This window comes from Leuciscus leuciscus (assembly GCF_965113295.1).
Source record: "Leuciscus leuciscus genome assembly, chromosome: 1".
In the NCBI taxonomy this organism is placed as follows: Eukaryota; Metazoa; Chordata; class Actinopteri; order Cypriniformes; family Leuciscidae; genus Leuciscus; species Leuciscus leuciscus.
Window position 1 is genome coordinate 30,285,683 of NC_138725.1, and position 27,962 is coordinate 30,313,644.

General features: G+C 37.8%; 1 protein-coding gene and 1 long non-coding RNA gene across 3 annotated transcripts in view; both read left to right on the plus strand.

Moving 5' to 3' along the window:
- Nucleotides 1-27,962, plus strand: part of LOC309503405 — a 311,403-nt gene that overhangs the window by 149,747 nt on the left and 133,694 nt on the right. The gene's annotated exons all lie outside the window — the stretch shown is intronic.
- Nucleotides 1,929-27,328, plus strand: LOC309498135 (GTPase IMAP family member 8-like). Of its 2 annotated transcripts, XM_082168666.1 has the most exons (6): nucleotides 1,930-2,038; nucleotides 2,500-2,541; nucleotides 2,849-3,583; nucleotides 12,919-12,960; nucleotides 13,071-13,745; nucleotides 25,260-27,317. In XM_082168666.1, the coding sequence occupies exons 1-6, from the start codon at nucleotides 2,035-2,037 to the stop codon at nucleotides 27,206-27,208; spliced, it is 3,447 nt and encodes a 1,148-aa protein (XP_082024792.1). In that variant the 5' UTR covers nucleotides 1,930-2,034; the 3' UTR covers nucleotides 27,209-27,317. The 2 variants fall into 2 exon arrangements, with proteins under 2 accessions (XP_082024793.1, XP_082024792.1); XM_082168667.1 differs by lacking the exon at nucleotides 12,919-12,960 and having other exon boundaries at nucleotides 1,929-2,038; nucleotides 13,077-13,745; nucleotides 25,260-27,328.

A 27,962-nucleotide genomic window follows, 5' to 3' on the forward strand; every position in this document is an offset into this window, starting at 1 on the left:
ATGAGTAAATTGGTATTCAATCATTATCAGGCTGACTTGCCACCAACTACTGGTGTTTTTTTATATATTGAAAGTAGTGTTTCATGTTGTCACTTCACATTTAATAGCCTCTTAGAATGAAATCGCTATGCAAATTCACAGTGCCTCCTTTGAGCTGCATTAGACAGTGTGTAATGTACCTCTAAATGCAGGGTCAGATGCTGCTTCTGTGCCACCTATACTGCAAAGCTGGGTGTTTGTTCATACAGAGTTAATCAGACAGCCTAAAGCCTCTTACGTTGTTGATTTATATTTCAAACAACAATTCAACATTTGCTCGCAATGTTTTTCTTACAAAAAACCTCATCATTCTGCAGGACAATTGTCTATTACAGTATACAACACAGATAGAAGGGTGTCAATAAATCTGTGGTGATATACAACACGCTTTAAGAAAAGTTTATTTCCATCACACTGTAAAGTGTTTTTAGATATTACATATACCAAAGATTTTACATATAAACTGGGTCAGCATAATTACAGTTAGTACCATGGGAAGTAGGGGTGCTGAGCGTGACCCCTGGCGTGGAGCCCATGAAGAAATATGGTTGGGGATAAAAGTTCACACAAACAAAACCAAAAAACTGTGGTGTTTTGCCTATAGGCATACATATTACGTGTGTTTGTTTTTATTTATGCTGTATTATAAAATACCCATATTATAACAAATAAATAAAATATATTTGGAAATTGCCCTTTAAAACGAAGGCTCAGTTTGTGGTTCACAATGATTTGATTAAAACCAACAAAAACAATAAAACAAAGACAAAGTCACTTATATTAAACTTTTTTTTATTTATATTTTTGTTAACAGTAGTTGTCTTGCGCCTTTAATTGCCTCCGCTATCGTCCTGTCAATCTGTCTCATTCTCGCCGGTCGCGGCTATGATTACAGCTTCAGTAAAAATGTATTTCACCATCATTGGTACCCACCCTCAGCTGATTGGCATTACAGTATTTGCAATTACCATCCCGTGGCAAAACGGAGCGTCTAACAGAAAAGTTCTGACTGCTGACTGAACATTGGTCAGTGAGCGTCTCCCGCTCGGCGCTGTCAGCAGATTTAACTCCGCACAGCTGAATAAAACAGGCTGGTGGCAGACTAATAATTAATATTTCTGATGTAAATATTTATGTGAAACGTGTAAAGTTGCACAGAAGAAAGCCCAATAGGACCTGCCCTGTACAGTTTAAGAATCTGTATAGTAGAGGACTATTATTTTGTTGAGCAGACCTTACCTGAGCGACAACTGATGACGTCACATGCTCAGATTTGCTTGACCAATCGGCGGAAGGGGGCGTGTCAGGCCGCCCACATGTGGAAAACGAATTTTGAAGTCATTTATTCGTTTTTTGCCTGTGAACTAAAAAACGAAAACTCAAGCCGAAATCTCGTTTTTTCGTTTTTTTGAAAAAACGAAAAAACGAATAAAGGGGCCGTTTTCTCGTTTCTGCTTATTTCATTTCAAATTGGAAAACAAACTATCAAAACGTACACGGACCGTCCCAGCACTCTTTTGTGAGTTTTGTGACTCTTTTTTTCTTTCGTGTGACTTTATATAAGCAACTTTGAGTAAATGATTGAGATAGGACACAGTGGCCAGGTCAGGCCTCCTCATGAAGCAGACTCAGATTCAATGTAAATGTAAAAAGAGAAGTGAGAATATGTCCCGTTATAACATTGGTGAAGCTACAGTTTCTGTTTCACTTGAAAAGAACTGTAATTTATTTGTGTCTTTTGCGTCTTTCAAACTAATCCATGTTAATAGGCTATTTTCTACAACAGTTTCTTGACTGTCTTTTGTTAGCATTGAGGAAAAGACTGATAACGGTTATCTGAACTGAAAATCTCCTCAGAGTAAAACAGCACAGCCACGGACCGCCCACAGTCAAAGGTGTGGCTGAGTGAGACTCATGTGAATGTAAACGAAAGTAGGAGCAGTTTGCTGAGGAATCAGATTTCAGCTCAACGCTTGAGGTGAAATAACATCCAGAATGGGTAGGCAACAAATTAAATTACAATAAATAGAAGATAGGTTGAAATGTGTATATACTGTGGCAATGGAGTATTTTTTTTCAAAGTGGATGCAATGCATAATTTTTTTTTTATGAAATATGAAGAGGATTTGCCACTTTGTCACTGATAGTATTTTTAGGTGTGTATTTAATTTTCTTCCTGATTTTGTCTAGATTCAGTCACATCATATGCAGAAAGACTTCCACCTATTTTCAAAGAGTTAAAAAAAATATATATATATGTACGTTGGGATTCTTTGTCATTTTGTTAGTTTTTAAATGGTTTTCTTGATACATTTTTTTCAAAATTTATGAGTTTGAACCGAATCCCAACGGTTCTGTCATTGATCGGTTCTGTCACTAATTCAATCTGTCATCATCATTGAAGCTTCAATTACATGATATTCTTTATATCTGACACTATATGGATGATTTTATTTTCAGAGGGGCAAAGGCGGGACAGTCTAAATTCTGACACTCCTAACAGTAAGTCAGTTCAATTATAGATTATATAGTTACCATGTAAATATGGCTGCACATGTTGTTGTTATATTCAGTGACAGTCAGTTGTTTTTTTAGGTTTCTATATGTAGTAGGACATCTGGTTCTGAATAATTTACATAGGAATCCCAACCGAACATTTTTTTTCATTTAATATTCAGTAATGTAAATCTCAAGCCAAAATACTCACAAATGTTACAATTTTCAGTGATTATGATAGCTATTTCTACACTTTTTAGGTGATTATTTTTCAAGTTTTTTTTTCTTTACAGTATTTTGTTTTGTTTTCCAGTGTGTGATTTGAGGATTGTTCTTCTGGGGAAGAATGTATCAGAAAACTGCAAAGTTAGAAACTTGATCCTGGAAATAGATATACGTGAGAATGAAGAGCCGGCAGCTTTAGAGCAGAATAATGTAATCCCAGTCAGTGGAACGGTGAAGGACAGACACATCACTGTCATTAACACTCTTCATCTGCTGAATCCAAACATCTCACATCATCAGATCACACTGACTGTGAGAGAGTGTGTTTATCAGTCTGATCCAGGACCTCACGCCTTCATACTCGTACTTCAGCATGAAGACTTCACTGAGGAGGACGTGAGAAGAGTGAAATATGTGCTGAAACAGTTCAGTGAAGAAGCGATTAAACGCACCATCGTGCTCACGACTGATAAAGAAACACACTCATTAATTAGTTCTGTAATCAGCCATACTGCACAACTGATTGGAGGCAGCACTATGGTACAACCGCACACTATTCACCAGTTGATTAAGGAGTGTGGAGGTCGACATCTGCAGCTGGATGAAACAAACACAGGATTGCACTCAGATATATTTACATGGGTTGATCAGATGCGCAAAGGAAACCAGGAAGACTATCTCACATGTGACATATTTCATGATTTTAAAGGAATGTCTGTGGATGAAGAGCCAATCGAGGACAAAAGCACGAGTTCTCACCACTATGATTATGGAAAATCCAGAGAGAGACAAAAAAGGAGAAGTGATGAAGAAAGTCCCTTTTGTAAGTTTCCAGACTTGCTATTTTAAGATTGTGATTCATTAACTATAGTTTCAACAAAATACATTTGAGAAAGTCATAAACAACTTGTCAAACAGGTTTTAAAATTTAAATTTGACTCTCAGAGATACTAGACCTGACTATACGTTTAAATTGTGCCTATGCGACTTCAAACTTTATTATTTTACTAAAGCTCTGTTAATTGTCAATAAGAACTGCTGTAGACGTGTGACAAAAAAAAAGTATTTCTGGTTAGTAATAAGTGAATCTGGTAATGCTGTTTGTGGAGTTGTTTAATCTCCCTCTGCTGAGATCTTCCCAGATCTTTTAGATCTAACTTTTTGTTAGTGTTTAATGTTCTGTTGGGATTTAAAGTGTTTCTATATTGTCCCACACAGCAAAATCCCCAGTGTTAAAATAACACTCCTCAGTGTACATATGTGTCCACACTACAGAGTGTTAAAATTAACACTGAAGCAGTGTTGAAGTTAATGAGATAATTAAGTGATTAATTAAGTGATGATTGGCCATTAGTGGTGACACCTGATGATAACAAGCAGACTCACTGAAGGAAAGAGAAAAAAACAATAACAGAAAAAAGAGAAACACAAGAACCTCTGGGCGATTTAAATCGCGATATTGTTATGCGCATCTCGTCAGTAAAGCCGGTTCCTTGATTAGTAGTAAATCGCCATCACCTGCTTTCAGATGGAGCGGCATTTACTACAAAGAGCCGTAGTTAACTGACAAGCTGAGCCATATCGCATTAATATCGCGGACGTATCGCCAGCGATATTTAATGCGATATGGCTCAGCTTGTCAGTTAACTACGGCTCTTTGTACACAGCAAAAACTCCAGTGTTAAATTAACACTCCTGGGAGTGTATGAGTCCACACTCAAAAGTGTTTAAGTTAATGAGATAATTAAGTGATTAATGTAGTGATGATTGAACATTATTGAAGACACCTGATGTTAACAAGCAGAATCACTGAAGGAGAAAATCTCAAATTGTAAGCCACCGTTATGACGATCAATGGTTGCTTTAGTTGGACTCTTGACCCATATATTATAAACTTTAGATTTTGTTTGGCTGTTGTATCTGAGTTATAACTGCCAGTTGAACAAAGAAAAAAAAGTGATCTGATGGTGTTGGTTATAATATGACAATCATCATTTGAACTTGATCACTGAACGCATTAAAATCCTTATTTCTGACTTCGATTTATGTTGTTGGTTACAGCATAACTATATGAATCTGCATAAATGCCGAGAATTGTTGATATAATATAAGGGATTTCTTAAAAGTTGTTTAAAAAACAAACAATCTTTTAGGCACACACAGAAGTCAAGATTCAGTCTATGCATCTCAACAATGGTGAGGAGCAGAATATTCAATTAGGAAAAGTAAATTACATAGAGTATTCAGATCATAATTTATTCATACCGCAATGCATGATGGGAGCCATTAATGAGTTGTGATTGGTGGCAGACACTGCAACATGCTTTATTATTGTCACCATTGTTGAGATTCACAGGCTGATTATTGATGTCTGTGTTTTAAATAAATTTGTCTGAATGTCTTTTGATCAGAACAATGTTTATTAAATATTTTGAATAATAAATAAAGTGCTAATAATCAGGCTGAAGAATCACAAAACTGCTGCTAACAAGTTAAATCAAACTACCTCAATAAGTTTCATTTTTCAGATCACAGCATGATTATGTCAAAACATAACCAAAACTATAAGATAACATTTTACTTTGTTCAGTTAACTGTTATAAATCAATAAGAGCAGACGAACAACAGTAAATATTAAAGTAAACACATAATGGCCTAGAGCCCAACTAAAGCAAACACCCATCACCTTAAAGGGACTATGTGTAGCTTTTTAGGTATTTTATTATCTTAAATCAATATTTTTATTCATAAATATGCCCTCAAGGGTGTACAAATACCTCTGCCAATGATCAGACTAATCCTCGTAAACGAAGAATTTATTATCTTTATATACATGGAACGGGTAGGTCCAAGGAGGCTTCCATGTAGTTCCGCCATCTTGAAAAACTATAATAGCAGAGAGGGACAAAAAGTACTAGGCCAAGGCGTTTCCACAACGCGTTTTCGTTCAGAACCAGCGTCACGTGACTGAAGCCAGCAGAAGCGGAGGAGCAGAGCAGTGAGAGGCGCTTGTCACTGCACCGGCAAGTTTAAAAGGCTGCACTGCACGGTTATTTATACACCGTTCATTCATACATATGCTGAGTCACAGGATAAGGAGTCCTCGTCGTCGATAAAGTCCAAAATAGTCCGTAAAAGGAAACGTGACCGGAGATTACAAAAACAAGGGTTAATGTCGGGAAAGCTAATGCAGGAGAAAGCTTTCAAAAGAGACCCTGAAGTTGCCTGCTTTCTTCTCGACAGGTAAGTCAATGTTACGGTCTTAATTACAAGCTTTTTTTCATTGCTTGGTTGTGTACTTTATTATATAGACAGTAGAACATTTATAGTTAAAAGTTAAACAGGCTCTTTGATGAATAGCAGCTATTGAGTAAAGTAACGTTATAAGGCGCTGATGATGATGATATCTAACAATGCACGTACTTCAAAAAATATAACGAGTAAAGGAGGCATTACTACTAATTACCATAGTTAATGTTTTTCACAGTCAGTAATTCATACTGTAACATTCTTTTTTTCGTTGTTTCAAGTTTCAGTTTGTTTTAAATAACAAACCTGTTCACCCGAAGAAAAACTCGAAGTGTTATTATAAGACATCCTGTCAAAGCTTTTTGTTACATAACGGCTACCGTAGATGCAACGCGCATTTGAAAAAGTGAGGCGCTGGAGAGCATTATTCGTTTGAATGCAAAATACAATTTCACCACTAGATGAGAGAAATTCCTACACACAGTCCCTTTAATGGTAACTTACAATTTGTGATTTTCTCCTTCAGTGATTCTGCTTGTTAACATCAGGTGTCTTCAATAATGCTCAATCATCACTAAATTAATCACTTAATTATCTCATCAGCCCTAAATGCCGCTTCATCTGAAAGCAGGTGATGGTGATTTACTACTAATCAAGGAACCGGCTTTACTGACGAGATGCGCATAACAATATCGCGATTTAAATCGCCCAGCCCTACTTTGAACCATTATTGCACTTATTATTTTACCAGTTTGACTTTATTTCTGTCATACATCTACACAGGGTCTTATTTAGATTTAACAGAAGTTTAGATGGTAATGTTTTATGGAATGTTTCGTTTCATGTCACCATTATGGTGACCAGTGGTTGCTTTAGTTGGGCTGCTCTTGACCCTTTCTTATTTAACATTATTATTTCTCTGGCTGCTCCAACTCTGTGCTTATAGAGCATATGTGTTGTGGCAAGAGACACTATGACTTTGGCTGTATTTCCTGAAAGCATCACAAGCCTAATTTGATCATATAGGCCATTTGTTGCAGTTGGTCTGTGATCAAGTTAGGCTTAAGATGCTTTTGGAAATGCAGCCCTGGTTATGATTTTATGATGTAATTACTAGTGACCTGATTTACTGATGGCACCCATTATTATTAACTGATTATCTAAATGTTATATTAATATTTCACTACAGTAGTTACTTTCAGCAATGTTTTAAAGATCTAAAGTATTTAAAATCACACACAGACATCAAGAATCTACATATGAATCTCAACAATGGTGACAATCAAACAAATGCTTCATGTTGCAGTGCATGATGGGAGCCACCAATCAGAACGCATCAATGGCTCACATCATGCATTGCAGCATGAATAAATTATGCAGCTGAATTGTCCTGTAATTTTCATTGGTTTTTTTTCTGTTGGCTTTTATTTTGCTATTGTTTTGTTCTGACTTTAGTAGCTTCTTTTGTGATGTTCAGAGTTGATCTGTTTGTCACTAGTTTGTTTTTTGTCACCATTGTTGAGATTCATATGCTGATTCTTGATGTCTGTGTGTTTAAACACAATAACTTATTTGCACAAAGTATTTTTTATTTTTTTCATATTTCTGTTGGATCTCAAACTGTAGAATCTCAGAGCTACAATCACCAATACTAAAACAAGACATCAAGCATGTAGTCAAAGATTTAGATTCTGAATGACATCCGTGAATCAGGTCACTACATGATGATATTTTCATTATCACCAAAACATATTGGCCCTCATTTATCAATCTTGCGTAGAAACGGGCGTATATGTTGGCGTAAGATTATGCTTACACTCCTCTCACCGCCTGATTTATGAAGCTGTGCGTACCTTTGAAATCCAGGTGTACGCAATACCTGACCTTGATAAATGCCGCGGCTGAAAACGATCGTCATTAGAATAACACGCCCCAATATATTCAAGTCTCCGCTTCCCCCACGCCCTCATTTTACGCCATGGACACACGGAAGACGGCAAAGAAGAGAAACTTCTTTGAGAAAGAGAAAGCGAAACCAGGGAAGTGGAAAGAAACAAAATTGATTTCTAGATTTGTATTATTAATGACGCTTATTGTTATTTAGAAGAAGAATGTCGTTATTATTATTATTTGTATTATTATTATTATTATTTAAAAGAAGAATGTCATTTTTATTATTTTGTCAGTCTGAATAATTTTTTTGGTCATTGAAAGCCTTTCATTACTGAACCCAGTCCGTGCGCACCTGCCGGGCCTAACCCTGGCCTAACCATCGTTTCAAAGAATAGTACGACGGCGAGCGCGTCGAGTATAAACGCCTCGTCCGTTTGGGGAGGTGCGCGCGCAGTCTGCGGAGACTCGCGCTGCGGAGCCAGGCGAAAGTATAAACAAGGCTTGAAACGTCAGGTAAAGCGCACAGGCTCGCAACTGAAGGAATACATATGCCTACAAATCAAATGCTTTGGTAAAGTCACACAACTTAAACATTGAAGTCCATGTTGCACAAAAATAAACACTGAAGTTTATAATTACGATGTTGTTGTTTTTTTACAGTGGGTCATAATATATCATATCTTTTAGTTTGTAAGTGCGTTTTGTGGTGTTAGGAATTGTTTTTCTGCGCATTCCCGCACTCAAAACGTGCGTACACCACCTCCTGAGCTGGCGTAGGATTTGAGCGTGCCGTACGCCAACGTTCATATTGATAAATCTCAAAGTCACCGTGGTTTTGGGTGTACGCCAGGTGTACGCTGGAAATTTGGTGTACGCACTTTTGATAAATGAGGGCCATTGTGAGCAGGTCATGTTTTCTCTTGCAGTAACAAATGTGCTTTATAAACACAGAGTTGTATCAATCAGAGAAAAACTAATATTAAAAAATTAAAAGGGTCAAGAGCAGTGTTGCCAGATTGGAAATGTCTAAGTATCGTACCAGATGCTCAAAATTATCGTATTTGGAAGAAAATTATCGTACACGAGTCAAACCTGTACAGAATACAGTATGAAAGCGACAGACAGTCAAGAAATGCATGGGTTGTACCATGTGAGGGAGTTCTCCCCTCCCCTCCTATAGAGTTGGTTGGGTCCATAGCCCGTCTTTTCCAAAACGTTTTCTCAGGTAGGCTACCGTCCGCGGCACCGCCGGTGCCTACTGATAGGCCCTGTCCCAAATGGTGCACTTCATGCGGACTTTCGGCCTCGTGGACTTGAATTGCGCGTGCTCGCTGAGTCTACGAGTCCGTAGGCTGTCCCATTCAGCATTTTACTGCTATGAAGTGTGCTCAGCAGCGCCCCCTTTGTACCCTTGAAGCAATCTTCCGCGAAGCCCGCATAGAAGCAGGCTCCACGCACTTTAACTATCCAGGAATCCTTGCGAAAGGCCAATCAGACAACGGATGGGAGGAGATTTCACTCACGGATAATTGTTAACATGGCTGAGAAGAAAACATTACGGTTTTTATGACCTAAATGTACATTTTACCACTTGTTACCTACAGTTTATACAAACATTATGGCCATCGACCAGTGGTTGATGTCTCAAACCATCTAAATGTCTTAGCACGTTTAATAATACGATCGCATTATGATTCATTAAATAAATAGAACCGAATGGCAGGGCTTTACTGAGTCAAATGTAAACATAGTATGAATATTGAAACCTGTAAATTGAAAAAAAATATGTTTAAATTATGTTTTAAAATTGTAATCTTAGTTCAAATGGAACATTATGTATTATTATGTACAACTACATCATTTAAATAAGCATGATATATCTATTGTCTAATGCCCAGGTGATATGCACAATATCAAAATATAGAACTGTAAAATTAGGCTGTGTAGTTGACATGGAGATAAGACGTCGGAGCGTAAAAATGTGATTTCTCCTGTCCAACAACAACCAGGCCGTTATTTCCGGCGTGCCGATCGAGTCTGTCCCAAAAATACCTCTCAATGCGCCCTCGTGGACTCGCGCCAACGGCCCTATAGGTCTGCACTACATGATGTCACCAAAGTGTGGACTCTGAGGAAGTCCACAAGTCCGGAGTGTGCCATTTGGGACAGGGCCATAGCTGGGCCGGCCGTAACGGTACGCGTCAGGGAGGATGGATGGGAGGAAGAGGCCAGGAGGTATGGAAGCTTTTTTTCCGCCACAGAATAAAACATTTTAAAAGATAATTGCGACTTTTTATCTCACAATTGCGAGTTTACATCTCGCAATTTTGACTTTATTTCTCAGAATTGCGAGATATAAAGTCAGAATTGCGTGAAATAAAGTCGCAATTGCGTGTTATAAAGTCAGAATTGCGAGATATAAAGTCAGAACTGCCTGAAGTCGCAATTGCGTGTTATAAAGTCAGAATTGCCTGAAATAAAGTCGCAATTGCGTGTTATAAAGTCAGAATTGCGAGATATAGAGTCAGAATTGTGTGAAATAAAGTCGCAATTGCTTCTTATAAAGTCAGAATTGCGTGTTATAAAGTCAGAACTGCAAGAAATAGAGTCAGAATTGTGTGATATAAAGTCGCAAAACGTGTTATAAAGTCAGACCCAGCCAGCACAGCCATGTGGGGCCCAAATGGGTTTGACCTGGGCTATCTAACTGGGACCCAGCCAGTTTTGTCCTCGGTTTCCATGTAGGCCCCACATGGGTTTGCCCAGATGAAATGAACACTGCTTAGTGTGCACAGTACAGGCTGTTTAATGTAACACTGAATCAGTGTTGGAGGTAATGAGATAATTAAGTGATTGAATAATGATAGTGCATTATTGATGAACACCTGCTGTTAACAAGCAGAATCACTGAAGGAAAGAGAAACACAAGAACTAGGCCTACTTCCAGCCACTGCCTTGGATGAAATCAACTGAAGATAAAATACATTACATCTCTCAAGATCTGATTAAACAACTCCACAAACAGCATTACCAGCTTCACTTATTAGTAACCAGACTGACTTTATTTATGTCAGACATCTACAGAAAAGAATTAAGAAGAGGTTTAGATGTTGATTACTTATTTGAAAGTAATAGTTTGATTTGATGTTACCATTGTGGCGAATCAGTGTGTGCTTTAGTCAGGCTCTTGACTTTTTAACATTAGTTTTTCTCAGGCAGCTGTGTCTGCTTATTATGGCGAGAACAGCAAGAGAAATATAATCAGATGCTGTAAGCTGATTGATGATAAGAATATAGTCATCGTCATGTAGTGGCTTAACTCACTGATATTATGTGTGAGGTTTATACAGGTAGTATGTCATTCATTTTGTTTTATTGTTGTGATTCTACAGCAAGAGATCCAGTACAGTTTAATCAGAACATTAAATGATTTTTAAAATCCCATTTACACATGTTGGACTACTGAAAGTTCTACTTGCACACAGACATCAAGAATCAGCATATGAATCTCAACAATGGTGACATGCTTCATGGTGCAATGCATTCTGGGAGCTATGGATAAGTTTCATAGAGCTGGGCGATTTAAATCGCGATATTGTTATGCGCATCTCGTCAGTAAAGCCGGTTCCTTGATTAGTAGTAAATCGCCCAGCCCTATTTCATATGATGCACTCAGAATGCATTGCAGCATGAAGCATGTAGTTTCTCATCCTGGGAGTTTATATGGCTCCAGACTCAAGAGTGTTAAAGTGTTAAAATATGAGTGTTAAATTAACACTCAAGAGTGTTAAAGTTAATGAGCTAATTAAGTGATTCATTGAGTGATGATTGACCATTATTGAAGACACCTGATGTTAACAAGCAGAATCACCAAAGGAGAAAATCAAAAAAAAATACGTCACCGTTATGGTGATCAGTGTCCACTTTAGTTGGGCTCTTGACCCTTTAATCATTAACTTTAGATTTTGTTTGGCAGTTGTATCTGAGTTATAACTGCCAGATGAACAAAGAGAAAAGGTGATCTGGTTATATTTTGACATAATCATAAATTGACCTGAATCTCAAATCTCATTTCGAGAGTTATGACTACCTTGTACAGCAGCCCTGTGATTCTATATCAAACAATTTTCAGCATTTTCAATATAATCCAAAATATTCCTCAAAAGTTGTTCTGATCAAATGACTTTGAAATCAAGAATCAGTGTATGAATCTCAACAATGGTGACAATAATAAAGAATGTTGCAGTGCAATCTGGGTGCCACCAATCAAAACTAATTTATGGCTCCCATCATGCATTGCGGTATGAATAAATTATGATCTGAAGTGTTTTAGTAATTTCCTTTTCCTAATTGAATATTCTGTTTGTCACCATTGTTGAGATTCATACACTGATTCTTGATGTCTGTGTGTGCCTAAAAGAAAGATTTTTATCTTCATCAGAACAACTTTTAAAACATCCGTTGGATTATTTAGAAAATTCTGGATTTTGTGCTGTAGAATCACAGTGATGCTGTAATTAACAATATACATTTAAGCCAGAGATTAGACTCTAAATGAGTTTAGCGATTCAGGTCAAATGATGATGATGTCAAAACATAACCAACACCACCTGATCAACTTTTCTCTTTGTTCATCTGGTAGTTATAACTCAGATACAACAACCAAATAAAAACTAAAGTTAAACGTGTAAGGGTCACAAGCCCAACTAAAGCATTTAACACTCGTATTTTAACACTTTAACACTCTTGAGTCCGGAGCCATATAAACTCCCAGGAGAGTTCATTTAACACTGGAGTTTTTGCTGTGTGGTATTAAGAGAGGAACAGGGAACTGTTGTTAACACTTTGGACACTTTGAAAGAGGAACAGAAAACTAAATTAGAAGAAAACGGAACAAGGACCCCAGCCTTCCCAACTTTATACTTGTGATTTAGAAATAGCAGTATGTATTGTAAACATATTATTTGTACATTGTTTTTTATTTATATGTTTTTTTTTTTTTTTTTTTTTTTTAAGATGATACTAGAAAGCATAGCCCAAAATGGATTCGTCCCAATAGTAAGTAATTAATTAAGTCTCAGCAAGAAATAATGTTGTTTTAAACTGATTGGAGTTAAAAACCGTTTTCTGTGAAAGTGTGACTATGCATATGTTTTTTTTTTCTTTAGTGTCAGCTAATTTCTCTGGAAAACAGAAGTTGAACCTGGTGCTGTGTGGAAGCAATGGATCACTTAAGGTCGCTGTGTCAAAACTTTTAAGAGGGAAAAAGATAAAACCTTCACGTCGAATAGCAAGCAGTGAAGAGTGTGTGAAGAAAGAAGAGAAGATTCATGGACGTCTGATCAGTCTGGTGGAGCTTCCAGCTCTCAATCGACTCTCAGAGGAGGACTTGAAGAGTGCAACTCTTAACTGTGTGTCTCTCTGTGATCCTGGAGTTCATGTTTTCCTCCTCATTGTTCCTGTTGGTCCACTGACTGATGAAGACAAAGCAGAAATAGAAAAGATTAAAAGAATATTTGACTCTTATGAGTATTTCATTCTGCTCTTCACCTCAGATCTTGTTTTTGGAGCAGCAGTGATAGACTTTATAAATGACAGCCCAGATTCTCAGAGGTTAATCAGTCTCTGTGGAGGTCAGTTCAGAGTGATGGGGTTAAAGGAGCTTGAAAACTCAAGACAAATCCCAGAACTACTGTATTATATAGAGAACATGAAGACTGAACCATATTCACTTCAGATGTATGTGAAAGCTCAAGAGAACAGAGTCAGACGTGAACTGCAAGAAAAACTGAGTGAAATGGAAAGTACGATTAATGACTTGCAGCAGAAGATTCAGTCAGAAGGTAAGTGGATTTTTGTATTGTGCATTTGCATGATCATTTTCTTTATATAATGAGAAAGAGCATTAAAGAAATAGCCAATAATCAACCTCTTGGGTTGTCAAAGGGTCTTGCTGGCTCATTCAGATGATCAGACTTGGCTATGCAATTCAGTTTGCCCCTGCATCCTGCATCTGCATCAAGTTATTTATTTTTTTTAGAATTAACAGAGGTGTAGTAGTTTTAAAATGTTTGGTCACCATAATTGTGATCAGTGTTTGCTTTAGTTGGACAGTTTGACTCTTGGCTTTGATGTGAGTTTGTGGTCTTTGCAGCAGTGTTTACCAAAACATGATTTGTTGCAAAGAAAGCCAGAAACAAAAATAATCAAGTGAAACAATTTTCAGCATAATTAGAAGTAAAATAGTTTACTAATTTACCACCTCAACATAACTGGATATTGCTTTTTTGCAACAGATCAATGTTCAGAATTGTGATTTGTAAATACATAGCACGAATGATTGTTTTTAGACACACAGACATCAAGAATCAGCAGACTAATCTCAACAATGGTGACATGCTGCAATGCTGCAATGCATGCTGTTTTTATACTATGGTGGCTCCCAACATGCATTGCGGCATTGAAGCATGTCACGATTGTTGAGATTCATATTATGCTGACTCTTGTCTGGATGTGTATCTAAAAATATTTTTCCATTAATGTATTTAAAAAAAATTCAGAATGTCTGATCTGTGGCAAGAAAGTATTGTTACTTTATAATGAGAAATTACCTTTTGGTCAGTGGTAAAATTAGTGAATTATGATGCTGAAAAATATTTCAACTGACTGGCTTTCTTTGCAATAAATTATGTGTTTCAGGACACACTGTTGCAAAGATCACACACTCTCATAAAAGCCAAGAGTCAAACTGTCCAACTAAAGGAAACACTGATCACAATAATGGCAACCTAACATTTTCAATAAAACATCAACATCTAAACCTTTGTTTATTGTCAAAAAGACCTTCTGCTGAGATTTATTGTCTTCTTTTATTTGCAGTAGATTTCGGGTTGTGTGGCTTTAAGTCAGTTATAGTTGTTGTGGTTCATTTTCTGAGAGTGCAAACATGATGTTGAACCAACATCACATTGTAACATTGATTCAATGCCATTACCATTGATTTTTGGATGACATATTTTTAAAAATTCAGTTTTTAATGTGATGTAAAGTGATGTTGAGTCAAAAATGTACACATTAACATTGATTTAACATTGTTTTGATGGTTGCTATCTATCTGAGCCCTAATCAAACACACCTGAACCAGCTAATCAATGTCTTCTAAGGGTTATTCCATAAAACAAGATTAGAATACAAGCCAGGCTTATTTTGGTTAGTCAGACTTATTGTGGGTTGATTCTGTTTCATAAAGCAAACCTAAAATAATTCGAACTCAGTTACTCTGGCAACTTATGCTGGGAAACTAGCCTGATCCAGGGCTGGCTAACTGTCAGGCTAAGCCTCAGTTGTTACACAGATCCTCTAACACTGATCAATAAGAACACAATGACTGTCACTCTCTCATTATTTAACTTTATTAACCATTATCAGTCCAAAAAAAATATATACAGTAAAACACAGCAAAAACTCCAGTGTTAAATGAACTCTCCTGGGAGTTTATATGGCTCCAGACTCAAGAGTGTAAAGTGTTAAAATATGAGTGTTAAATTAACACTCAAGAGTGTTAAAGTTAATGAGATAATTAAGTGATTGATTGAGTGATGATTGACCATTATTGAAGACACCTGATGTTAACAAGCAGAATCTCTGAAGGAGAAAATCTCATTTTTAAGACACCGTTATGTAGATCAGTGTTTGCTTTAGTTGGGCTCTTGACCCTTAAATCATTAACTTTAGATTTTGTCTGGCTGTTGTATCTGAGTTATAATTGCCAGATGAACATAGAGAAAAGTTGATCAGGTGGTGTTGGTTATGTATTGACATAATCATAATTTGACCTGAAGCACAAATCTCATTTAGAGAGTTATGTCTATCTTGTTGATTACAGCAGCCCTGTGATTCTACAGCAAATGATTATCAGCATTTTCAATATAATCCAAAATATTTCTTGAAAGTTGTTCTGATCAAAAGACAATTACCGAAATAAATGAACTTTATTTAGACACACTGACATCAATAATCAGCCTGTGAATCTCAACAATGGTGACAATAATAAAGCATGTTGCAGTGCATTCTGGGTGCCACCAATCAAAACTCATTCATGGCTCCCATCATGCATTGCGGTATGAATAAATTATGAACTGAATTGTCTTAGTAATTTCCTTTCCCTAATTGAATATTCTGTTAGTCACCATTGTTGAGTTTCATACACTGATTCTTGATGTCTGTGTGTGCCTAAAATAAAGATTTTGTTTTATCAGAACAACTTTAAAAAAAAAAAACTTTAGATTATTTAGAAAATTCTGGATCTTATGCTGTAGAATCACAGTGATGCTGTAATCAACAATATACATTTAAGTCAGAGATTAGACTCTAATTGAGTTTAGTGACTCAGGTCAAATTATGATGATGTCAAAACATAACCAACACCACCTGATCAACTTTTCTCTTTGTTCATCTGGCAGTTATAACTCAGATACAACAGCCAAATAAAATCTAATGTTAACAGTTTAAGGGTCAAGAGCCCAACTAAAGCAAACACTGATCACCATAACGGTATCTTAAAAAAATAGATTTTCTCCTTCAGTGATTCTGCTTGTTAACATCAGGTGTCTTCAATAATGGTCAATCATCACTCAATTAATCACTTAATTAGCTCATTAACTTTAACACTCTTGAGTGTTAATTTAACACTCATATTTTAACACTTTAACACTCTTGAGTCTGGAGCCATATAAACTCCCAGGAGAGTTCATTTAACACTGGAGTTTTTGCTGTGAAGAAAATCAACTTAAATAAGGCTACAATGATAAATGAGACAATATAGATCTACAAATGTGTTAAATTGTATATGAAATGTTTAACGTTGTGAAAAAAAACTATATATATATATATATATATATATATATATATATATATATATATAGTTTTTAGTTTTTTTTTTTTCTGGTTTTATTTTTATTTTGTTCCCAAGATTTAATTAGATAGTTTTAAAGATTTAATAAATTCTTATAATTAGAAGATATTTCTGGTGTTATAAAATATCGCATAGCCTAATTTTCCAAGCAAAATGTATATATCGGTCAGAATTATTGCGCTCCTATTTGGTGCGCATGCGTGCAGCGCATGTGAAGTTTAGCAGTATAAAAAGTATAAAAGAAAAAAATATATATTCCTTTTAGGCACACAAAGACATCGAGAATCAGCCTGTGATTACGTACAGGTTTTTATTCGCTTTAAAGTCGTTGGATGGAAACACACTATCACCAGCTTTATTCGCATGAGTTTTTTTACCGAACTTCAGATAATTCGATTTACAAGTGGATGGAAACTTAGCTACATATGTGTTAATTTAACACTGTGGATTTTGCTGTGTATTAATTGATAATGATAATGAATCCAGAGTTGTATAGTCCAGGGGTCAGAAAGTAGAAGTCCTGCCATATGTTTATTCCACCCATGAACTCAGTCAGCTGATTTCTATCTCCTGGCTGAAAAACTGCTAATTAGCAAATCCAGGTGACTGGAACAAAATTCTGAGCAGGACTTTTACTTTCTGAACCTGGACTTTACACCTCTGAAGAGAACAGAAAAAAGAAAAACAGAAACACTAGAACTACAACTGACTTCAGCCACAGCCTGAGATGAAATCAACTGAAGAGAAAAGAAGACATTAAATCTGTGAAGATCTCAGCAGAGGAGGATTAAACAACTCCACAAACAGCATTACCAGCTTCACTTATTACTAACCAGACTGACTTTATTTCTGTTAGAACTCTACAAAAGTTTTTATTGAGATTTAACAGAGGTTTAACTCTAATGTGTTTCATTTGAAGTCACCATAACAGTGATTAGTGTTTCCATTAGTTGGGCTCTTAACTCTAATTATATCTTTTGTCTTTTTTGGCTGCTGTGACAGTGTGTTTGTCAAACACATTTGCAGCAGCAAAGAAAGCTACATTTAATCAGGGCAGGTGATGATGGTCACCTGTTGATGGCTTTGTAATCATAATGCTATTGCCTGAGTCACTGATGTAATTTGTATAATAAAATTGTTTTGTTCAGTTAACATCATGAACTCTGTGTTACTGCAGCATGAGATCAAGCTGTATTATACCTATCAGTTAAAATAATTTAACAAACATGAGAACAAAAATTTTATCTATCAGGTGACACACACACTTCTCAACAATCAGCGTATGTGTCTCAACAATGGTGACAATCAAAAATATTCAGATAAACTGATCAATTCTGAACATTACAAAAAAGCTACTAAATGTCACTACAAAAACAACAGCAAAAAATAAAAGCAAATATTTAAAATTAAACAAAATAATAGGACAATTCAGCTGCATAATTTATTCATGTTGCAATGCATGCTGGGAGTTTTGTACTCTGCTGGTACCCAGCATGCATTGCAGCAAGGTACTTTTGATTGTCACCATTGTTGAGATTAATACGCTGATTATTGATGTTTGTCATAGTAGGTTAACATTTAGTGCTCAAGTTTATACAATTCTTCGAACTGATTCTTATAGTACTGCTGTATCTCATGCTTCAGTAATACAGGGTTTGTGTTTTGAAAAAAATATGAATGTGTAAATAATATAATAATATTTCTGGATCTCATGCTGCACAGGGTCTGTAATGTGAAAATATTAATGGAACACAATTGTTAGATTTGAAAAGCATCAGTGGAGCAAGATACTTCATGATGATTATGAAACCATCATCAGGTAACCATCATCACCTGATCTCATTTCACTTTAGGTTTTTTTGCTGCTGCAAATGTGTTTAACAAACACACTGTCACAACTGCCAGAAAAGACAAAAGATATAATCAGAGTTAAGAACCCAACTAATGGAAACACTAATCACTGTTATGGTGACTTCAAATGAAACACATTAGAGTTAAACCTCTGTTAATTCTCAATAAAACTTCTGTAGACGTCTGACAGAAATAAAGTCAGTCTGGTTAGTAATAAGTGAAGCTGGTAATGCTGTTTGTGGAGTTGTTTAATCCTCCTCTGCTGAGATCTTCACAGATTTAATGTCTTCTTTTCTCTTCAGTTGATTTCATCTGAGGCTGTGTCTGAAGTCAGTTGTAGTTCTTGTGTTTCTGCTCGTCTCTTTTTCTGTTCTCTTCATTCCTTCAGTGATTCTGCTTGTTAACAGGCTTATTAAGGATGAGATGACTCCATATTTAATATTCACATACTTTGTGTCATGTGTAATGGAAATGTTCTAGTGGACTTTGTTGTCTACTGCGCAGGTGCGCAGTAAGGGAGGGGCTCCGGGGGTTGGTTGTGTATATAAATCAGGCAACTGAACTGACAGATGTTCGGTTGGTGTTCAATAAAGGAATGAACACTGTTTAACGAGAACCTAACGACTCGTGTGATTAATTGGTGACAACCATGACATGGTGTCAGAAGTAAAAACGGGGTATTAATAACGTGAGTTGTTGTGAGATCTGAAGTCTGCATCGCCATGGCAAAGTTCACTCCGCCGGAGCAGTTCGACTTTTGCAAGCCAGAATCGTGGCCGGACTGGAAACAGAGGTTTGCCAGATATCGAGTCGCATCACTGCTTACAGAGGAGAGTGAAGATGTGCAGGTAAATGCCCTCATTTATTCGATGGGAGCAGAGGCTGAGCATATATTCAGATCGTTTACGTTTCAAAACGAGGAGGACAGCAACAAATATCCTGTGGTAATGGCCAAATTTGACGAACATTTCATCCCGAAACGCAACGTTATCTACGAGCGTGCTAAGTTTCATTCGAGAGTACAACTTCCCGGCGAAAATGTGGAAACATTTGTCAGGCAGCTATACGAGCTAGCTGAAAACTGTGATTTTGGCACACAAAAAGAAGAGCAGATGCGGGATCGCATAGTAATAGGGATTCGGGATAAGCAAGTGTCACAAAAACTACAGATGAAAAGTGATCTAACACTGCGCACTGCTATTGAAATGGCCAGACATTGTGAATTAATTAAATTCCAGAACACAGAGGGAGTTAAGAGCACGGAACATGTGGATAATGTGAAAGCGGTGAGAAAGAAAGAATATAAGAGAACTGGCAGCCCAGCAAAAATGTACAAAAACGTGAGAAAAGGAATATGCACAAGATGTGGGCGTAATCACGATGGCAGTGAACTGTGTCCTGCTAAAGGAAAAAAATGTATGAAATGTACTAAAGTTGGACACTTTGCAGCCGTGTGTCACTCAAAAGCAGCAGTACAAGAGATAACTGAAACGGATGAGGACGATTGTATGTTTTTGGGATCTGTTGAGCAGAAAAAAAACAGAGGTGCATTGTTAGCAGAGGACGAGCCACCATGGCGCACCACTTTAACTTTGGCACATACGCCAGTCTCATTTAAAATTGACTCCGGGGCCGATACCTCAGTAATTTCCGAAGCTACTTATGAAACACTGCAAAACAAGCCTAAACTGACGGCAGTGAAAAACACTCTGCAAAGTCCAGGCGGCGTAGTGGCCACAAGGGGGCAGTTTTTAGCAAAAATTAAAGCCCATGTCAATGGACAGCTACGTGATTGCAGCTTTAGGGTAGTAGTAGTCAAAACTACTGGGGAAAACCTTCTAAGTCGAACAGTGGCAAGCAAACTAGGCTTGATCAAGCGCATTGACGAAACCTGTGTGCTTGGTGGTGTGGGTACTTTAAAAGGGAATCCAGTGAAAATCATCTTAAAAGATGGTGCACAACCGTACAGTGTGGCTGCACCACGACGGGTCCCTATTCCCTTACTCCCGAAGGTAGAAAAGGAGCTACAAAGAATGGAGTCAATGGGCATAATAGAAAGAGTAACGGATCCAACAGAATGGTGTGCCCCCATGGTTCCAGTTATAAAGAAAAATGGAAACATAAGAATCTGCGTGGACTTGAAACGTCTCAATGAAAATGTGAAACGTGAGAAGTTCATCCTGCCCACATTGGATGATATACTCCCTAAGCTAGCCAAGAGCACCGTGTTCTCCAGTTTAGATGCAGAAAGCGGGTTTTGGCAGATACCCCTGGAGGAACATAGCGCACGCCTGACCACCTTTATTACACCGCTGGGAAGATATTGTTTTAAGCGGCTTCCTTTCGGCATCACTTCGGCACCTGAAATCTTTCAACGAAAAATGTCAGAGCTGCTGTATGGACATGACGGGACAGTCGTATATATGGACGATATCTTAGTTTTCGGAGAAACGCAAGAAAAACATGATCAAAACCTTGAGAGGGTTGTGGAGACCATACGAGCTTCTGGACTGAGACTCAATAAGGAGAAATGCCGGTTCAGCCAGCCAGAACTGAACTTTCTAGGCCAAGTGGTGACCAGGCAAGGCATCGCTCCAAACCCAGAGAGGGTCAAGGCAATCACAGCTATGGATGCGCCCCAAAACATTAGTGAGTTGAGACGAGTGTTGGGGATGATAAATTACATCGGGCGATATCTACCGAATCTCTCCACTGTGCTACAGCCCCTCAATGAACTGCTTAAGTCCGAACGTGGCTGGTGCTGGGGACAATCGCAAATGCAGGCATTCACGGAAGTGAAGCAGTTAATCTCGTCAGCTCCTGTCTTAGAGTTCTTCGACCCTGCAAAGCCGACTGTCGTTAGCGCAGACGCTAGCAATTATGGGCTTGGAGGAGTGCTTATGCAGAACCATGATGGACAGTTAAAGCCTGTGGCATTCTGCTCACGCACATTGACCGACGCTGAAAAGAGATACGCGCAGATAGAGAAAGAGTGCCTCGCAGGAGTGTGGGCCTCTGAGCGTTTCTACCAGTATCTGTGTGGCCTGGAGAAGTACAAGTTGCTTACAGACCACAAGCCTTTAGTAACCCTCATCAATTCAAAAGACCTCGACAACACACCCATACGCTGTCAGCGCTTGCTCATAAGGTTAATGAGATTTAACCCCATCGCTGAATATGTTCCAGGGAAACATCTTGTAATCGCGGATGCCCTTTCCAGACACCCCAGGGCAGATATTCCACCGGGTGACCTTGCAGCAGAGGTTAAAGCATACGTGGATTCAGTGGAAGTTGACCTGAGGGTGAGAAAGCCAATCATTGAACAAATTAAAGATAAGACTGGAATGGATGGTGAACTGCAGTGTGTGCTCAGGTACATCCGAAATGGGTGGCCAGGATATTTGAAGAGCATCCCATCAACTGTGAGAGCATACTTCAAAGACCGTGGTTCACTCGCTGAAGTCGGTGGAATGGTGTTAAGGGGCAGACAGATTGTGATTCCTGAAAGTATGAGAGGAGACATGCTCCTGAGGATTCATCAAGGCCACCAAGGCCTTACTAAGTGTAGGGAGCGCTACAGAGGTGCTGTGTGGTGGCCTGGTATCGCTGGTGATGTGAAAAGGCTGGTGTCTTCTTGCAAACATTGCAATATTCACAAGCCTAGCCAAAACAAAGAACCGCTAATCACTACACAATTACCTGACTTACCTTGGCAGAAGCTTGCAGCCGACCTGTGCGAGCTTAAAGGTCGTCATTACTTGATTGTGATCGATTACTTTTCAAGATGGCTTGAAATCTTAGAACTGCCAAAGATGACCTCAGAAACAGTCATACAAAAGCTAAAAGGTATCTTCACACGCTTTGGAATACCTGAGCAGTTAATGACTGATAATGGTCCCCAATTTTCAGCTGAACAGTTTAGATACTTTGCAATGGAGTACGATTTCCACCATGTCACCTCAAGTCCCCATTTCCCACAGTCCAACGGCATGGCCGAACGAGCTGTGAGGACTGCAAAAGGGATTTTGAAACAGGACGACCCCCACCTGGCACTGTTGAGTTACCGTTCAACCCCTACCGAACCAACAAAGGAGAGTCCAGCTAGACTGCTGATGGGTCGAGAAATCCGTACAACACTCCCAGTCCTCAAAGAAAGCCTTCAGCCGATGTGGCCAAACCTGAAAAAGATCAAGACAAATGATGCAAAAGCGAAGCAGGCCTATGAAAAGTACTATAACCGTAAATACTCTACCAGACCTCTCCCACCACTGAATATTGGTGACAGAGTCAGGCTGAAGATCGATAGTGGAAAGGCGTGGACAACCACCGCAACGGTAAAGCGTCAAGAAGTAATGCCGCGCTCTTTCACACTGGAGACTGAGCAAGGCGATACACCCAGGAGAAACCGACGCCACATCCAACTGGTGAGCCAAGAACACTCCTCACCTTCAAATATAAACTCCTCCCAACCAAAGGATCAACAGGGACAGTGTGGACCATCAGAACAGGACTTAGTGCAGAGCCAGGGTGAATTTCCTGCTGAACCACCCTGTTCTCCTAATCCTTTGAATCAAGTCATCACCAGGTTTGGACGAACTGTGAAACCAAACCCCAAGTATGCTAGTTAGCTGAGATGTTGGACATTAAGGGCAGAATAATCCCTGTCTCATCTCAAGGGATCGTGGTAGTCTACCCACACCCTTAGTAAGTTTTTTTTTGTTATTATGATAAAAAAAAAAGGGAGGGTGAAAAGCGTTGCTGCAATACCCCCTTTTGTTTGTTGTGTGACAAGAATTTGTTTTGTTTAGATAACTAGTTAATAGAGGATTAATCTTAGAGGGTTAAAGTTATTGTTGTGTTTTCTTACTTTTAAAAAGGGGGAGATGTCATGTGTAATGGAAATGTTCTAGTGGACTTTGTTGTCTACTGCGCAGGTGCGCAGTAAGGGAGGGGCTCCGGGGGTTGGTTGTGTATATAAATCAGGCAACTGAACTGACAGATGTTCGGTTGGTGTTCAATAAAGGAATGAACACTGTTTAACGAGAACCTAACGACTCGTGTGATTAATTGGTGACAACCATGACACTTTGTGGCTCAGATAAGGTCCAGTTCTGGTTTATTTCTTTACTCTTGGCTGACATGTAGTCAGAGGTGTAAAGTCCAGGTTCAGAAAGTAAAAGTCCTCCTCATTTTGTTCCAATCACCTGGATTTGTTAATTCAGACAGGAGAGAGAACTAATTAGTGAAATCAGCTGACTGAGTTTATGGGTGGAATAAACTATGGCAGGACTTCTACTTTCTGACCCCTGGACTATACAACTCTGAATGAATCATCATGTAGCCTGATTCACTGATCTCATAAATAGTCTTATATTTGATTATTTGAGGACTGTTTAATAAATTTCACATTATTGATTATATTAACTCTGTGATTAAAATAATATATGATAAATCATACATTGTTTAATGAATGTTTATGGCATTTTGATGGTCCACTTTAGACATTCTACTAACAATAAGTACTTTTGTAACTACATGTCAGCTAACTGTCATTAGAGTATTAGTAGAGTATTAGAAGACTGTCTGCTTATCTACCAACACTTTATTTTGATGGTCCCCCAACAGACATTCTATTGACTATAAATAACTTTGCAACTACAGTATATGTCAACTTATTACCTGAACCCTAACCCTAACAGTCTACTATAGTATATTCTAATGACAGTTAGTTGACTTGTAGCTGCAAAGTTACTTATAGTTAGTAAAATGTCTAAAGTGGACCATCAAAAATAAATGTTACCTAGCATTATTTTAGAGTTGTGTGTCACCATGATGGTGTTTTGTATTTGTGTGTATGATACACATTCTTTAACATGTGCTTCAGCTTGTAGAAAAACAATTGTGGTGAACTTTGAATCATCATGTGTTTTTTGTTTTGTTTTTTTACTACTGGCATTATTTTGGTGTTTATCAGTATATCACAAAGGTTTAAAGCAGATTTTAGTACTTTAGTAAAATGTAATGATAATGTTTATCAGTTAATGAATTATAAGGATTGTCCCATAATAACTAAAAGGTTACTTTATTTTTTATGGTAAAGTATGGGAACCATAGCTAATGTTTTTTGTTTACCACAAAATGAAGTCCTGCTGATTATTTTTTATTTTTTTTGCCATAAATTTAAGTCCCAAGTAAGGTTGCTACTGTATTTATTTTTACGGTAAAATACTGGCAACCAAGGTGACGTATTGGATAATTTTATGTTCTAGGAATGTTACAAATCAACATTTTTAATGGTGAGTTGATAGTAAAAAAATACATTGAAAGAATGTTTCAGGAATATCACATTCTTTAATGGATTTTGGCTTTTGAACGGCCAGAACAAGTCCCAAGTTAACAATTTTATTTTTTTATTTTTTCCAGTTTTGGTGATGGAAACGTTAAAATGTCCAGTTTTCTTGATGTTAGTGTAACCTTTTTTTTTTTTTTTTTTTTTTAGTCTGTGCTTGTGTTCATTTTTTTTTTATTGCCTGACACCAAACCTAAATCTGCCTGATAGTAATAAATTAATTCTACCAAAATAATTTTTCAGGTGCTGAAAGTAAAGCAGATGATCAGGAGTGTCTGAGGATTGTGCTGATCGGGAAGACAGGAAGTGGAAAGAGTGCAACAGGAAACACTATTCTGGGAAGAAATGAGTTCCACAGCCAAATAAGACCAGATTCAGTGACGACTGTTTGTGAAAAGGGAGTTGGTGAAGTTGATGGTCGATCAGTAGCTGTTGTTGATACTCCAGGACTCTTTGACACGACACTGCAAACTGATCAAGTGGTGGAAGAAATTGTGAAATGTATTTCACTGTCGTCACCTGGACCTCATGTGTTTGTCATTGTGTTGAGTTTGGGGAGATTCACCAAGGAGGCAATGGACACTATGGATCTGATAAAGAAGATCTTTGGTCATAAAGCTGCTCAGTTCAGCATCGTTCTGTTCACTAGAGGAGACGAACTTGAGAATGAGTCCATCGAAGATTATGTGTGCAAATATAACTGTGCTGAACTGAAGAAACTGATCAGAGATTGTGGAAACAGATTCCTGGTTTTCAACAACAAAGAAAAACGAGACAAAACTCAAGTGATTCAACTGTTGAACATGATAGAAGAAGTGAAAAATACTAATGATGGTCGATACTTCACTAACTGCATGTTTGAGGAGGCAGAGATGTCCATTAAAAAGAGAATGGAGGAAATAATGAAAGAGAGAGAAAGAGAGATTCAGGCTCAGAATGAAAAATTAAAAGCTAAATATGAGATGGAAAAGGAAAATATGTTGAAGAGACTTAAGGAAGAGAAACAAAGAGCAGACGAAGAGAGAATGAAAATGGAGAATCAATTCAGAAAAAAAGAGGAAAAACTCAGAAAGGAGTTTGAAGTAAAAGAGAAAACGGAACAGAAGAAACGAGAGACTGAAAATCAGAAACGATCAGAAGAGGAAGAACAGCAAAAAACTGAATATCATCGAAAAATAGAAAAAATGAAGAGAGAGATTAAATATCAGAGATCACAGTATGAAAAACAGAAAAAAGTAAGAGAAGAAGAAGATAGAAAGAGAGAAGAGAAATACAGACAAGATCAAGAAAAGATGAAAAATGAACAAGAATGTATTATATTGGAGTTACGAAAGAAACAAAAAGAGGAAATAAAGAAGAGACAATCTGATGAGCAAATGAGGATTGAACAAGAAGAGGAAGAGAGACAGAGATGGAAAAGAAAATTAAAAGAGGCTGAAAATGACAGAAAAGAGATTCAAGAGGAAATTAAACGACAGCAGAGAGAATGGGAGGATGAAAAGAAGCGACAGATGAGAGAACGAGAGGAAAATGAAAGAAAGAGAAAGGAGAAACATGACGAACAACTGAGAGAAAAACAAGAAGAACTGGAGAAAATGAGAAAGAGATTTGAAAGAGAGAGAGAAGAAGAAAGACAGAAGATAGAGGACGAGAGACAGAAACAGAGAAGAGAAAGAGAAGACAAAGAGAGAGAATATGAAGAAAAGAAAACTGAAATGGAAAGACATTATGAAAGGCTGGAGCGAGAGAGAAAAGAGGAGTGGGAGAGAATAAAACGAGAGGATGATGAAAGACGAGAAGAAGAGAGAAAGAGATGGAAGAAAATGGTTGAAGATCTGAAACAAGAGCAAGATGAAGAGAAAAGGAGAAGAGAAAAAGAGAATAAGGAGAGAAAAGAAAAAGAAGAGAAAGAGAGAAATGAAATGAAAAAGGAATATGAAGAGAAAATAAAAGTCATAAAGAAGAAACATGAAGATGAAGCCAGAAAAAAAGCAGAAGAACTGAATGATTTCAGAGAGAGAAATGAGCAGCACGTTCAGGAGCTCAAACTGATGCTGGAAGAACGTCAGAAACAACATGAACTACTGGAAAAACTCTATCAACATCTGCAGGACCAGAAAGGAGAAGAGATAAAAGAACTACTAAAAGAAGTTGAAAAACAGAAGAATAAAACCAGCTATGCCATTCTGTGATTTTCAAAGCCTAAAGATGAGTGTCAACTAACAATATTAAGGTTTTTTTTTAGTTGCTTACCTGAAGCTTTTATCCTATCATTGGATTAATTGGATAGTATTTAACTGAAATTATATAGCTGAAAAATCAAATTAATCTCTTTTCTACAGCTTGATGTTTGCAGCTTGATGTCTGTACACTGTTACATAATGGCATTTTCATATTGCATGTACACATATATAAATATCAGTATTTTAGAAAAGCATGTGTAACCGGTCCTTCTCGACCCACTCCGAGTGGGATTTGAACCGGGGTCTCCGGTGTAGGAGGCAGCGCGCTAACAAGAATGCTAAAGACCCGACCTTTAACGCTAGTTTGACGTAGGCCAGTAAAAGCTGTGCGTGTAAACCCATCCGGGTCACAGCACCAACTGAAACCAGTATTACTCGACCCGCTCCAAGCGGGATTCGAACCAGGGTCTTAGACATGGGAGGGGAGCCATTACCGCAGACATTACCATTGGTCGCTAGCGCATTTCTTGAGGCCAGGGGAGTGAGGTTTACATGCACCGATCTTACTGGCCTACATTCGTTACACATGTAAATCTGTTCTGAAAAATGAAAATGCAATGCGCTCTCACTGAGAGCCAGTGGGAGAGAAATGAGTCTGCACCACCTGTTATCATGTGGACTGGGGATCTGGAGCAGTTTTTCCTGGTGGACAGCTGGACAATGTGGCCCTGTCTATGTAAATTAATTAAGAATGAGTTAATTA

Excerpts from the sequence above, each read along its gene's own strand:
- LOC309498135 (XM_082168666.1), top strand. Across the intron at positions 3,584-12,918 it reads TGATGAAGAAAGTCCCTTTT|ATGATACTAGAAAGCATAGC; the intron begins GTAAGTTTCCAG and ends TTTTTTTTTAAG. Across the intron at positions 13,746-25,259 it reads GCAGAAGATTCAGTCAGAAG|GTGCTGAAAGTAAAGCAGAT; the intron begins GTAAGTGGATTT and ends ATAATTTTTCAG.